Below are 15,989 nucleotides of genomic sequence, written 5' to 3'. Positions count from 1 at the left end.
AAATTTTAATAAATAAATTAAATCTTAAAAAATTATGATAAAACAATTTTATAGGAATAAGTTTTTTAATATTTTTGGAAATATGCAATTAAAAATACTAAAAATATTAAATTTTTAAAAATTAGAAACTAATTTTTATTAATTTTAATTTTTAAATTTACTGTTGGCATGCAGATTATTTAGAGCAGGATGTAGTCAATAAGAACACACAAATACGGATGAAATCGGTCGTTTATTAAGAGCTCGTAGACGATCGAGACGTTCACGGTCGAAGCGATATCGAGAAGAAGAAGAAGTGCGTGCGTACACGGTAGAGACGTAGAATCGAACTACTGTTAGATCCAAGCGAGATATTAGGCGCGAATATACAATATTTCAACACTCCCTCCCGAGATTGACTCGTTTACAATATAAATAAAAATGATCAATTTTACAAATTTCAAGCTAAAATAATTTATAAGTTTCTCAATTTATTTTAAATATAGTCGTTTCAAGTCCATCCTTTCTCAAGTTGAATTTTCTGGACATTTCAGCATTGTCGAATTTGATATATGTAACTTCTGTAAATCTTAGGACACCTTTCGAACAGCTCATCTACCAATCTACCAATCATTTTGTCTGAGTTTCATTCAGTAACTGAAAATTATTCAAAATAATTAATTTCGTCATTTAAGTATATTTATTACCATCGTCACATATCGTATACTGTCGTGTATTTCAGTTGTTCAATTAAATTTTTCTTAGAAGAACTGTCGTTTAATCATTTGTTTATTCAAACTGTCTAGAAGAGAAACTGTCTTACATATTAGTTGTTTTTTTGAAATTACCTAAGAGGAATCTGTCGTTATTAGGTATATATATATATATATATATATATATAGTTACGCATTGAACTTTTATCACACAACTTTGTTGTTCGTTATTATATCAGACAATTATTATGTAATTGAAAAACATTCGATATTTACACAATCGTACTTAACATATTATTTCATACATTCTTGACGAACATCCGTCATGTCATATGCCTTAATTTATTTCGCCAATAGTTTTGTACATATCGTTGCAGCTTTATTATCATATTTAACTAGTCGTTGTAAATAAAACTTTGTCAAACTTTCTCGTCGGGGATTCGCTTATCGTCATAATTTTATTAAAATATTGACTTTCATCAATAGCAATATTTAATCTCAAATTTCAATAAAAAATGTAAATTTGATTATTAGTATTTCAAGAGATAATGTCTTGAAACAGTCGCATTACAAGAATCAAAATTACAAAATCACATTTGAAAAACATTATTTGCTATTAACAAAAACCTACGTTTAAATAAGCAAACAGATCGTTTCGTCTAATTATGAAGTTCAAATATAATTTTAATTTCAGTCAAACGTTAAATTATTTATTTGATCAAATTTCACTTGTTTCCAGTAAGATTATAATATAAATTTTATCTTAACTTATAGTTTTATCTATGTGATAGAAAACTAATCAATCGTTATTCTTTAAGAAATATTAAGAGCTTTTTCATAGAATTCCAAACTGTCATTTATTTCCACGTTCCTTTCGTTCTTGATTTGATAACGGTTCTAATACATTTGTTTTTTTTTAAATTTATTAGCTGATCATAATTTCGTTCACATCTGTTTCTTGTATAACTGTCATGCTTTTCGTTATCTCTAAGTCGTATTTTCATATCTAACAGACATTCAGGTTCACATGAGTTTGATTAAGATCGTTATGAGTTATTGTTGTTAATACTGTTCGTATAAAAATTAATATTTAGATACTGTCGCATAAATTTATTTTAAATCATATAAATTTTTATGTTTTAAATACTGGAATTATTAATCTTGCTTTCAATTTAAGAGATCTTAAACTGTCGTATTTTCAATTGAAAAACTCATCTTAAATAAATATTTTGACTTTTTACTATTTTTAACTATCATATTGGATTCTTTAAAACAATCGTAATTTCAGAAAATTTAGTTTCTTACTAATTTAAACTATTTTCTGACTATATGAGTCTCGTAATTTTCTCGTGTGAATTTAATATTTATTTATTTATACTTTTGTTCAATTCATCTCCCTCCGTTTTTAATAATGGTTTTCAAAGTTTAGTAAACTGTTTTTTATTTTATCTCCCTCCGTTTTTAATAATTCGTCTTTAAGGTTAACTAAACCGTTCTTTATTTTATCTCCCTCCGTTTTTAATAATTCATCATTGTTTTTCTAAAAATTCACTGTCTTATCAATTTTTATTTTAATGAACCAGTCGTTTAAAGACAAATTTGTTTCTGTAATTGTTCTGATTTAAGTATTTATTACATCATCTTTTACTATGAACTTTTTTTTATTATTGACAAATAATCTAAACATTTGAGTCGTTTAATTTCATTTCGTTAAAATAATCGTTTATTATAAATTTACTTAGAGAAATTCGAAAGTTAATTTATTTATCGTATCATTTGGTTAAATCTTTCTGGGATTATATTTGTCAAGAAATATCGAAATTATCAAACTGTCGTATATATATTTTTGTATTGTAAAAACTTTTTCGTATAAATTCTTACATAGATGTATATATTACAATTTAGAAGACTGTCGTCGAAAATTATTTAAATTTTAGGCTTTTATTTTATTTCTATTATATTCCTCTAACTTTCGTAAAATAACCAATAGATATTTAATCAGTTTGTATACGCTACAATATAGCTTTATTTGTTTTAACAAAATCGTTATGAGAATAATTTGAATTCATCTAAAATATTGTTTACTTACGTTCGTTAATTTTCGCTTTATTATTGTGATGTAAAAATTATAACTTTTGCAATTGCTGACATTTTGGAAACTTTCGTTAACCATTTTATCATTGTCCTTTTGTAAAATTTGGTAAAAATGTCATTTTTATAGTATTAATATATTTTTCAGTTATTTTCATCAAGTCGTTTGTTGTACAATCGTTATTTCGGCTTTCACTTATTTTTTAAATTTCGTTATTTTGATCCGTTTTTTATTGTAATCTACAGTAGTGTCAAAAACAATATGAAATATCTGAAGTGTTAAACCTATAAAGTTTTGTATATATAAGTTTGATGAAAACAATTCGTTCGTTTTAGGATTCCCTTGCGAAATCGTTTTACCAAATGTCTCCCCACGTGGGTATACATTTGGGAGACATGTGGTAAATTGCTTTATAATTCTGTAAAAATACAGAATTTGATGAAAAAAACGATTGGAAGTTGAAAAGGAACATTTAGGGAATGAAATTATGCAAAGATTTTTATAAAGAAAGCTTTGTATAATTAATAATTAACTGAAATGTGCAAAAATGTCATTGTGATTTTATAGCAATGTTATTTTTCATATTTCATTTGTGGAAAAGTTGTAAATAAGGGAAAAAATAGTGTATATTGTTAAAAGAACGTAAAAATATTAATTACATTTATTAATAAGACTAATTAAACAATAATAATTGTCATTTAATTAAATACCTATGGTAAAGTGATATGTAAATAATTTCTACTTTACCAATAACATTTTCTTTTTCAGTTGGCATGCAAATTATTTAGAGCAGGATGTAGTCAATAAGAACACACAAATACGGATGAAATCAATCGTTTATTAAGAGCTCGTACACGATCGAGACGTTCACGGTCGAAGCGATATCGAGAAGAAGAAGAAGTGCGTGCGCACACGGTAGTGACGTAGAATCAAACTACTGTTAGAGTCAAGCGAGATATTAGGCGCGAATATACAATATTTCAACATTTACATTTAAAGATTTTTCATTAAAATTATTGATAATTCAATTATTTTCCATATTTGCAATAAAAATTCTTTAAAACTTGATTTTCAAAAATTGAAACTGAATACTTGAAAAAAATAATTATTTTCAATTAAATTTGACAAAATTCAAATTATTCAAAACAATTTTTATTATAGATTATAGATATATATTTGAAAATTACCTTAAAAATGATTCAAAAAAAATTTTTGAAAGATTTGCTTATAGTTATTATTTTTCGCACTACAAAAATCGAAATATGTTGCATTTTATACTAAAAAATCAACGGTACTTTGTTGTAACATTAGGAAAAAAGTCGAAAAATCCGCAATTTTTGAAAATTAGTTTAAAAAGTCTCAATTTTCTTATTTCCCTGAAAAGAATTTTTTTCTGTCATTTCTCTGACTTTACTTTGACAATTTCCAAATCCATTTCTTTAATATTCAATTTTACGAAATTTTAATTATTCGTAAATTCTTCTATTAAATAAATATATTAGAAAATAAAAACTTCAAATAATATTAAAAGAATTCAATTAAACTATTTCAAAATTCAATTTTTTTAAATAATTTTTAAATAATTGAATTCTATCAACGAATTTTAATAAAAATTTTTTAAGAATAATTACATTTTTCGAGAAATTCGATTAAAATTGTATTAAAAAGAATTGAAATTCTGCAATGACTTTTATTATTTGTGAAAATAATTGAATTTCTAAGAAGAATTTTATTACTTTTGAACAATATTTAATTTTTGCGAAGAATTTTAATACTCTTGAAAATAATTGAATTTTTGCAATAATTTGTAACTTTTACAAAATTGAATTTTTTTTGTGTTTTTACCTAAACATCTTCCCTAAATCCATTATTTTTAATAATTTTTGAAAAAGTTCTTTAAGAATTTTCAAATTCATTTGTTTACAGTTCAATTTTTCAAAATTTCGATTATTATTCGTAAAAATCCTTCAAATAAATATATATATTAGAAAATAAAAACTTTAAATAATTTCAAAAAAAATTGATTCTACAGAATTGTTAGTTAAAAATGTGAAAAATTCATTCCTTTAATGAATTTTTAAAAAATTTTAGAATTTGTTCGACGAATTCGATTAAAATTGTATTAAAAAAAATTAATTAAAATTTGGCAATCAGTTTTATTATTTATAAAAATAATAATCGAATTGAATTCCTAAAAAGAATTTTATATATATATTTTATTTACTCTCCCTGCCCAATGCAGGGTTCGAGGACCCATATTACATAAAAACTTAAACTAAATTACAAATTTCTTATTCTACCTTAACCTAATACAAAATCTTAATCCTAATCTATTATAATTATAATTTATCCGCCAGTGCCGGGCTTCCGTTTCCCGTTCCATATGGCTTCGTTATTTGAAGTCAAATTGAAATTAAACTAAACTTACGATCCCACCCTCTTTATCTTTAATTTAAATAATCCCCTCATTCACTCTTATTCTTTCTAATTCATACATCCATCTCTCACCTTGACCATTCTCATTCAAAATCCATATTACTCTTTCACCCACTCCTCTTTCATCTTCCTCTCTTCTCGCACACCTATCCAAAACATGTTCCCAGTCTTCCACTTCAAACCCACATACTCTGCATAATTTCTCACTTTCATTCGCCCAATATCTACATACCCTCATTCCTTCCCCCATTCAAAACCTAACCACTCTGTTCATTTTCCCTTCTTTTTTAAAACTTCTTAAATACTTTGGCACTTCTCTTCCTTTTATCATTCTGTACCACTTATTGTATCTTGATTCTGTTATCCTCTCCCACCTTTCCTCTCTATCATTCTCTTCCCATCCCTTTCTCACCTCCATCCATCCTCTTCCCTTATTCATACCTTTTTTTAGCTCATTTATCCTCTCATTCTCCCATTTAGCCAATTCATTCTTTCTTTTTCCCTCTCTTTCTTTAACTTCCATCCAACATATACGCGTCCACTTGCACCCTCTGCCCTGTCTCATTTTTTCCTCAAAACCCCAAGCCCTGTTTCTCTGCCTTACATACATTTTCTCTCTACCCAATTCCTCTCTTAACATATATCCCGGACAATTTCCACTCACACCCATCACCCACCACAATCTTCTTTTCCAGTCATTCTTAAACCTTCTTTCCCCTATCCCCCATACTTGCCCCATTATTTTGATCGCTCTTTCTACTCTTCTATTCACATTCAAATCATGCCCACCATTATACGTAAACCAGAAACCCAGATAACAGAACTCACTCACCTCTTCAACCATTCTTCCATTCATTTTCCATTCATTCTGTCCCTCATCCCTTTTATTCATAAACCTCACAATTTTTGTTTTCTCTACATTCACCCATAAGTCTTTTTCTCCTACATACTTCTCAAATTCTTTCATTAACAATCTCATTCCTGCCTCCTTTTCCGCCATAAGTACCACGTCGTCCGCATACGCAAGTGAGTATATTTTTCCCTTTCCCAATTTTATCCCTCCCTTTCCTCTTCTCTCCAGCTTTTATTCTAAATCCGCCATTAGTAAGCTAAAGAGAATGGGACTCATAGGACAACCCTGCATCAACCCTCTTCCCAACCAGAACTCTTTTCCCAATTTCTCTCCTATTCTAACTCTTTTTCTGACATCCGTGTATAACTCCTTAACTCTTTCCACAATTCCTTCCTTTATTCCCCTTTCCTTTAGTACCTTCCATAAAATTCCCCTATTAACCGAAGGGAAGGCCGCCTTAAGATCCACAAAGAGTGCCACCATTTTTCCTCCTTTTTCCTTCAAATTTCTATTAACCAAATAATTTAGGGTATAAACATGGTCCATTGTGCCCATTCCTTTCCTAAACCCTGCTTGGTTATGTGGAATCCCTCCCTTCCTCTTAACCTCCTTTTCCAACCTGCTTCTTAGCACCTCTGCGTATACTTTATAGCTAACTGGCATTAGCGTTATCCCCCTATAATCTTCTACTTTCTTTCCATTTCCTTTTTTCACAAGTGGAACAATAAGTCCCGTTTTCCACTCCTGTGGCCATCCTTCTCCCATCCATACTTTATTTACAATCTTCCAAATTTCCACCCTTAATTTCTCCCCCCCATATTTTATACTTTCACCTTCCATCCCATCTTGCCCCACTGCTTTATGTCTCTTCAACTTATTTATTGCCTCCTCTACCTCTTCTCTCGACACCTCCTCCTCGTCTTCTCCTATTACTGCTTTCCTTCCTTCTCCTCTTACTTTGTGTTCTGTTCCTCCGCTCATCTCCATGAAATACTGTGTCCACTCCTCCATTTTTATGTTCTTATTAATTTGTTTACCCTTCCTTCTTTCCCTGTTTATAACCTCCCACTCTCTTCCATCTTTCACGGCATTTTCAACCTCCTCCATAAACCTCTTCTTCTCCTCTTCTTTTTTCCCCTTTAATAGCTTCTCATGCTCCTTATGCTTTCTATTGTACTCATTTCTCTCTATTTTTCCTTTTCTCCACTCCTTAATATAAACCCTCATTCTTTTTCTACTTTCATCGCACTCACCATCCCACCACCCTTTATACCTTACTTCCTTACTCTCTGCATGTCCCATGTTCTCTTTAATTTTATCAATTGTTTCCCTTATACGTCCTATTCTCATATCCACACTTTCGGTCTCAATCCCTTCTTCCATCTCCTCTTGCATCCTTTTTCCAAATTCTGCCAATCTTTCTTCATTCCACTTTCCCATTTTAATTTTCTTTGGATTTTCTGCCGTCTTTACCACTCTCCTATTTTTAGGTTTTGTCCCCTCCAATTCTACAACCAGTGGAAAATGATCGGACCCTATTTCTCTTCCTACCTTCATCCTTCTTATCCCATCTCTACCTTTCTCATTCGTCAAGACATAGTCGATGACAGTGTTTCCTTTCCCACAGTATGTGTAATTTCCTTCTTCATCTCCTTCAATGTTTCCATTACATATAGCCCAACCTTCTTCCTCGAGTAATTCCAACAACCTTTTTCCCTCACTGTCCACCTCCTTATGCCGTGATACCCTCACATACTTTTCACATTCTTCATCCCATACACCACCCCCCAATTCTCCAGTCCACACATTTAAGTCTCCTCCAATAATCACTTTATTATCCCTTCCTTTTTCCATCCACCCTTTTAAACTCTTCCATCCCTTTTCCTCACCCCTTCTACTATATATCCCCACTATGTCTAAATTTTCTCTTCCTATTTTTATACTCCTAACCATGCATCCCTCTTCTTCTCTTACCGAGTTCCTTGCCTCCCTCATCTCCACCCTTACTCCTGATATCATACCTCCTGCTCCTCTCCCTTTTTGAAATTCTCTCTTCGCACCTTCTATTTTCCATCTGTATCCCTTCGGTAACTTTCGCTTTATTCTCTCCCAATCCTTCAATTCAATCCACGTTTCACATAACATCAGAACATCCCACTTCTCCAATGTTTTCCAAAATCCCTCATCTTTATTGTTCATCCCCCCCACATTCCAGAAAACCGCTTTTATTCCCGCTCTTTCCTTGAAATCTCTACTCCACTCCCTTCTCCACTCCTGACCCAAAAAACCTTTTCATTATTTCCATTTTCACGTCCCTCTGACATAATTTTTTCTCTATTCCTTTCGTCCTTTACCACTTCTCCTGTTGCTTCGCTTACTACCCACTTAACCCCATTTATCCATACACATTCCCTTCCTCTCTTTACTTGTGCACCTTTATCCCTCTCTTCCCACTTCTTTTGATCTAATTTCCTCGAAATTACTCTTTCCTTCCATGTTTTATCCTCTTCTATTATTTCTTTCCTTCCCTTTAATTTATTTTTTGATGCCATCACCTCCATTTTCTGTTCTTCGTTTGCCAGTTGCACTACCCACACTTTAGGCCTTTCCTTGTCCTCCCCACCAACCCCTTTTAATCCCACAATGTTCACATTTGCTCCTATCTCTCTAAATATTTTTTCAATAGTCACTTTTCCATCCTTTCTTTCTACTTTCATCCCTTTGACCACTATGTTACTCTTTCGTTTTTCCCTCTCTGTGCGTTCCATCCATTTAGTGACCTCCTCCATCTTTTCCTCTAACCCTGTCTCTCTCACTTCTCTACATACTTGGACCTCTTTGTTACATTCTAATTCTTCCAATCTTTTCTTTACATCTGTCACCATTTCTTTCGATTCCCTTAATACCTCCCTCACCTCCCATAATTCTCTTTCCACTTCTTCCTTAGTTTCTTTTTGATTTTCCTCTAACGCATTGAGTTTCTTGTACATTTTATCCTTTTCAACCTTCCATCGCTTTTCCCATTCTTCGCACATTTTCTTTATCCCCCCTATTTCGTTGCTTAGCCCTTCGTTCACTTTATCCATTTTCCTATCCAAGTTCCTATTTATTTTTTCCATACCTTTACTTGTACTTTCTCCCATTCTTTTAATCAATTCTTCTAAATCCGCAAATTCTTTTCTTTCTTTTCTACCTTTATTTTCCCTTTTATTTTCTGATTCCTGTTTATCTTTGTTCTTATCGTCTCCTTCTTTCCCTTTCCCACCTTGTACAAATTTTATCATCATTCCTTTATTAATATCCCTCTCTTTATCTAACAATTTTAAATTGGTCGGCCTTCCCGGTTTCTCTTTCGTATTAGCATTGAAATCCGCGCTGCCTACACTCACTACATTTTCGTCTGTCAACGAAAAACTCCTGCGTTGTCTCCCCTTTCCCCCTACATCCTTCTTTCCCTCACTACCGCTTAATAGATCCAGCAGTTCTCTCTCCTCCCCCTCGATCTCTCCTTCTGTCTTCTCATCATTCCCAGCGATCCCCGGCATTGACTGCCATCTCTCGCTTTTATTTGGCGATCTTACCGTCATTTTCCACAACGTGACTCAATCACCTTCTCCCCAACTTCCTCCGCCTTCTCTCTCACCCAATACACCTGTCACACTCACTCACCACGTTTTCCAACTAACCCTAAAATACCTACGACTTTCTCACCTGTTTTAAACACTCACACCAATTTTACAGCCAAACAATTTTTCACACACTTAACACTCCGCACTTTCTTTAACACTTATATTCCCATACAAACAACCACCCCTTAAAAAAAAGCCTTTATTTTTGGCAAAAAAACCTTCACAATATCCAAACGCGACTGAACTCTATCGGTACCGGAAACGGAAGCCAAAAAGAATTTTATTTTTTTATTATTTACAAAAATAATTGAATTCAAGTAAAAATTTTACCATTTATGAAAATAATTGAAGAATTGCAAAAGAAATTTATAAAAAGTTTGTAAATAATAAAATTCCTGTGAAATTTTTATTATTTTTTGAAAATAATTAAAAGTTTGTAAAGAATTTTATTAAAGTTTTTTTTAAATAATTAAATCATCGAATTGAGGAACATTTTTGAACATAATTGAATTTCTGTGAAGAATTTTATTACTTTTAAAAATAATTAAATTTCTGCAATCATTTGTAATTTCATTTCTCTAAAATTATCCAAATTATATCTTACAATTTACGAAATTTTATCCTTTTTGAATTAAATTACAGACTTTTACGCGATTTACGGATCTAGTTCAAATCCTACCACCCTGAAATAAATATTTGTTAGATCCAAATAAAAATTATTTGAATTAAATTTTTTCAAATAACTTGAATTAATTGAATCAAATAATTTTCTATTCTATGTAAATCTGAATCAGTGAAAATCAGTGAAATTTTTTCATTTACAAAAATATGACTGATATTTCAATAAGTCCGTTGTTGATTTAAAATTTTTTTTTGAAATTTAATGAAATTTCTTAATTTTTTATGAAATATGATTTTTAGAGCATTGTTTTTTAAATTTGATAAAAATTAAGAAATATTTTAAATTATTATATAGTTAATAGTATTTTATAATATTGTAACTGTAATAATATTTTTAAAATTAATTCTTGTCACAATAATTTAACAATGAGAATGTTGAATCATTAAAGTAGAATAGAATTATTTTTCTGAAAAATTCAATTTAAAAAATCTTTAATTACAATTTTTCAAAAAGACAATTATATGTAAAAAAATAAAAAAGTAATTTTTACTAAGGTGAAAAAATAAAATTTTTTAAAATATAAAACTTATTTTAATGAAATTTGACAAAATTTCCAATTGTTTCAATTTTGAAAAATTATTATTCTCGAGAATATTCAAATAAAATTTTAATTACCATTTTCCAAAAACCTAATTTTTCTCATAATTTAAACATTAAATATTTCGAATTTTAATAATTTTTTGAAAAAGATATTAGTTAAAATACCTATTAAAATATTAATTTTCAAGAAAACTAACAAATTAATGATTTCTTACATTTAAATATTATTATACTTTTCACTTTTTTGTATTTATGAATTTTTAAATTAAATTAAATTAATAAAAAAATATTAATTAAACCTTAATTTATCAGAGGTTGTTATAAAGAAGATTGTTATATAATTATATAATTGTGAAGAATAATTTCACTTGAACCTTAAAAAACGCATGTTTGACAAAGTAAACTTTGTTTACATCTGTCTAAACATACGTCACAAGACTCTGACGTCATATATATAACCTGTATAAGAAAATGTGAATTTAAACTTACCAATCTGTCCAGCGTTTTCTGCTATTCCAATGTCAGGTTGAACCGGTTGAACACAACACAATACACAATATATTTGCGATTCCAACACGTGCTGAAAACACGATCGACAATTGTGCAATTATAATAAAATGGTAAATACCACAGACACACGACTAATGACAGCGAGACGCGACGACAAATTTTAATTAAAGTCAAAGAAAAAAAACAAAAGCATACACAAAACTCTAACTTCAAGTGTGGACAGACTGGACAGAACAAGAGGATTATTATAGTTAATAATAAGTAATAATATATTTAATTATTGCATATTTTTACTTAAGTAATTTATATTTGGTACAAATAACTATTTATTTGATGCTATAAAATAAAATATTTATGTTCAGTAAACATTTACTTATCTCAAATAAATAAAAACAAATAATTATAAATACAGCCGAGCGAGCGTCAGCGAGTAAGGATATGTCGCTAGTTATAAATTAATTAGTTAATTAAATAAAAAATATATTTATTTTTTTTTAATTTTGTCAACACTGGGGGAGTAATGGCAGCCAATATTGGGCCATTAATGTCTGCCGACATCTGGCTGCCGACGTCCAACCGTGGTTAACACCACAAAAGTCGGGCCAATATTGTCTGTCAAGTCTCCATGCCAGATTTGCTAATACTGGGCCAGTGTTGGGCCGCGTTGGTTTTCGCACAGGGCCGCCAAGCTGTAATGTAAGTACACGGAGAAACTTTTTCTTCTAATATTAAATATATTTGGTTATCTTTATTCTAAAAGTACGTTAGAATGTGAGGATTTTTCGTGCGTTGTGCTAATAATTTCAACATTAACCCGGCGAGCGTAAGGTGGAATTTTGCAACACCGAGCGTAAGGTAGGGTATTTTTTACCCTGTAATGTAATTTACTATTTATAAATTAAAAAAAACTTAAAATCATGGAAATTTTTTTCTATAAATGTTTTATGTTGCAAAGTAATCTAATTTATTAATATTACGATAAATTTTTCATTTGTTTAAACAAATTATTATTGTTAATTTATAACAATTCCAAAAACAAAATAGGGAAAAGCAAATTTCTATATATTTGGCAGCATGATATCGGTATTATTTAATGCTAAATTAATGAATTAAATAAAACATTAAATTAAATTTGCTATAATTATTATTTAACATTGTTTAAACAATTAATTGTTGTTATTTATTAACTTTTTTTCTATTGCACTTAGAAAGATGGAGTTTTTTTTTAATTTTGCAATTTTGGACCTAAAATAATAACCGATAATTATTAAATGTCAATTCGATATGTTAACAATTGTTTAAACAATTAATTGTTGCTATTTATTAACTTTTTTTCTATTGCACCTAGAAAGATGCAGTTTTTTTTAATTTTGCAATTTTGGATCTAAGATAATAACCGATCATTATTAAATGTCAGTTGGATATGTTAACAATTGTTTAAACAATTAATTGTTATTATTTATTAATGTTTTTTCTATTGCACCTAGGAAGATGCAGTTTTTTTCTAACCAACAAAAACGTTGGTAAGGTTTACAACGTTTATTATCAACGTATATTATCTTAGATCCAAAATTGCAAAATTAAAAAAAACTGCACTGTTCTAGGTGCAATAGAAAAAAGTTAATAAATAACAACAATTAATTGTTTAAACAATTGTTAACATATCGAATTGACATTCAATAATTATCGGTTATTATCTTAGGTCCAAAATTGTAAAATTAGGAAAAAACTGCATCTTCCTAGGTGCAATAGAAAAAAAGGTAATAAATAACAACAATTAATTGTTTAAACAATTGTTAACATATCGAATTGATATTTAATAATTATCGGTTATTATCTTAGGTCCAAAATTGCAAAATTAGGAAAAAACTGCATCTTTCTAAGTGCAATAGAAAAAAGTTAATAAATAACAACAATTAATTGTTTAAACAATGTTAATTAATAACTATAGCAAATTTAATTTAATGTTTTATTTAAATCATTAATTTAGCATTAAATAATACTGATATTAGCTGCCAAATTTTTAGAAATTTGCTTTTCTCTATTTTGTTTTTGGAATTGTTATAAATTAACAATAATAATTTGTTTAAACAAATGAAAATTTAATTGTAATAATAGTAAAAAACATTATTTATCCTTAGTAAACAATAATAGTGAAGTTCATTCATGATTCCAACTTTTTTTAAAATTATACAAAGAACAATACTCGTCGTAGTGTGTTTTATATTCAGGATACATGTGTTGACAATTATTATAAATAAATAATAAGAAATGCAAAAAAAATAATTTTTTTATTCGTTATTGATTTGTTACCGTATTAAGTGCAGCTATTAAAAATTACAGGTAATTTCATCAATTCAAATTCGAATTATGGAGAAATGAATATTCTGCAGGGTAAATTTTACCCTACCTTACGCTCGCCGGGTTAATACGAAAATATGATAAGTTCGTTATATATTAAGCAACCTTCGGTGTACAAAAATTACTATCTGCATTAGAAATAGTCTTATTTTTCTTTAGAAAAGAATAAAATGCTAGTTTATGTTTGTGAAATAATACGGTAATTCTAACCTTTTTTCCACATATAGATAGAATATATAACAGACATTCTAACGTAACATACCAATTTTGGAAGGACTGCGGGCGGACTTAACCGATTTCGCCCGAGCATCACCCAGTCCATCACCTGACGTCGCGAACTAACCCTAATGTTTTCGAAGTTGAAATTCACACGTGTATGAAAGAAAAAAACCTTTTATTAATAAACGTGAATGTCTCCTCATGCCAAATTAAATTCAAGAACTGTTCCTCAATATAACATAATTTTTTTCACGACTTTTACTTATTTACATAATTTGATTAGTAAGTTATTTTAAAAAATGCTCTCTCTCGAAGGCACATATTTTTCCACTCGTTTAATATATAAGGACGATTCAGCTGTGTACTTCTAACGAACCGTGCGATCTTTCGGTTTCCGTGACCAATCGTCGTGTCTTTACTTGCTTGTGCGTGTGTGCGTTAATAATATAGGTTAGGTTAGGTTCTTACGTCGTGTTAAATATATTTACCTACAGTTACAGTGACATACACTAATGCCATCTACCATCAGATCCAAGTATCACTATCGTCTCTATGAGTATCTATAGACAATTAATTTGTTGTGTTTCTTTTTAATTCATGGCTTTCCCAACTTTGCAAAAATTATTATTTTCTTTCTAAAACAACATACTAATTTTCGTTAGTTTCCTTATGAAGAACTGTAAAATATATACTGAATGAGTGTTTTTGATAGTCTCAATAGCAATTTCTATAACCTATGTCGTTTTTCCCTTGAATCTAACCTAACATACTAAAATGTCTCACCAGTTTTAAGAATTAGTGGTATTAAAAGCTTCTCCGTGTAACCAATATACTGTATAGTTCGTCGCCCCTGGGATGGAGGCGCTTCTGTCGCCACTTACACATAAGAATATGTGTAAAGATAGAGCGGGGCTTATGTAGTAGTGTGTAAACAAAATTTTTAACCTTTATTATAATCGTTTGTTTAGTAAAAAAAATTTAAAATACATCATTTGAACACGTTTTATTGAACAAATTTAATGTGAATAGAAGGGTGAAAATGACTTTGTTCTATTCTATCAGTATTGCTTAAGTAAATATTTTAATTTTTTGCAAACATATACCGGCATTATAACTGTCAGTTTACATTTTCATTTTCCTTAGTCTTTGTATTTCTATCATTTAATAATAATATTAGTAATAAATATAACAAATTTAATATATAAGAGTGATTGATTAACAAAATTTTAACAGAATAACATAAATTATCTTTTAATAATTAAGAGATCCCAGGCGCGAAAGACCAGTGCTGACGATGGGTTGAAACTTGACTGAGTCTTGAACGCCCAGCGTGGGTAACCCAGAGTTGAAACAGTCTTTATATCATTGTCACTCAATATTGGTTCAGCATGGGACACCAATGTTCGTCCCATGCTCGATTTAACACTCGGTCAATCTTCGTGAGTGAAGCTTCAACATCCAGTCTTTATTCAAGCTTTAATCAATCTTGATAGTTTATTTATTACCGTGTGCACTTAACAATATTAGATATAAATACTTATAAATTATTTAATATTAAAATATTATTTCTGATAATTTTTAGTAATTTTTTATACTATTTAAAAATGTTAGAACTTAGATTTAAACTTTGTCGATATACGGCGCCAACGCCATTTTCTATCGAGAGTATCGACCGTTGTCGATACACAACTATGTTCTCGAGATACATAACTCGCGTACTTCAGACCGACTCGCTCTTTGTGCCTTTCCGCGCGCGTATTGTTTTTCTCTCTCGGTTATAAACCGATACACAAAATATATTGTTAATGTGAGACTTAAATATTCTAAGAGATTAAGAGTGTTATTTCGATAAGAGTATAAATAAACTATAAAGAGTAATAATCGAAATCCAGTGTTTAATTCATAAACCCAACTATCCGACAGGTTATGGGCCCAGGGCACGCTTCCTCTGCGTCAAATAATTAAAGTGTCCTTG

The 15,989-nt window shown here is 29.8% G+C and overlaps 1 protein-coding gene across 1 annotated transcript; it reads right to left on the bottom strand.

The window, feature by feature from the left end:
* Positions 1–8,298: 8,298 nt before the first annotated feature.
* On the bottom strand, positions 8,299–9,660 carry LOC122505827 (golgin subfamily A member 6-like protein 6). Its single transcript, XM_043617674.1, has one exon. It carries the CDS (start codon positions 9,658–9,660, stop codon positions 8,299–8,301), a length of 1,362 nt encoding a protein of 453 aa, XP_043473609.1.
* Positions 9,661–15,989: the final 6,329 nt, after the last annotated feature.

The sequence above is a fragment of the Leptopilina heterotoma genome, unplaced genomic scaffold (assembly GCF_015476425.1).
Source record: "Leptopilina heterotoma isolate Lh14 unplaced genomic scaffold, ASM1547642v1 Lhet_372, whole genome shotgun sequence".
Lineage (NCBI taxonomy): Eukaryota > Metazoa > Arthropoda > Insecta > Hymenoptera > Figitidae > Leptopilina > Leptopilina heterotoma.
This window is presented reverse-complemented; position numbering and strand designations above follow the sequence as displayed.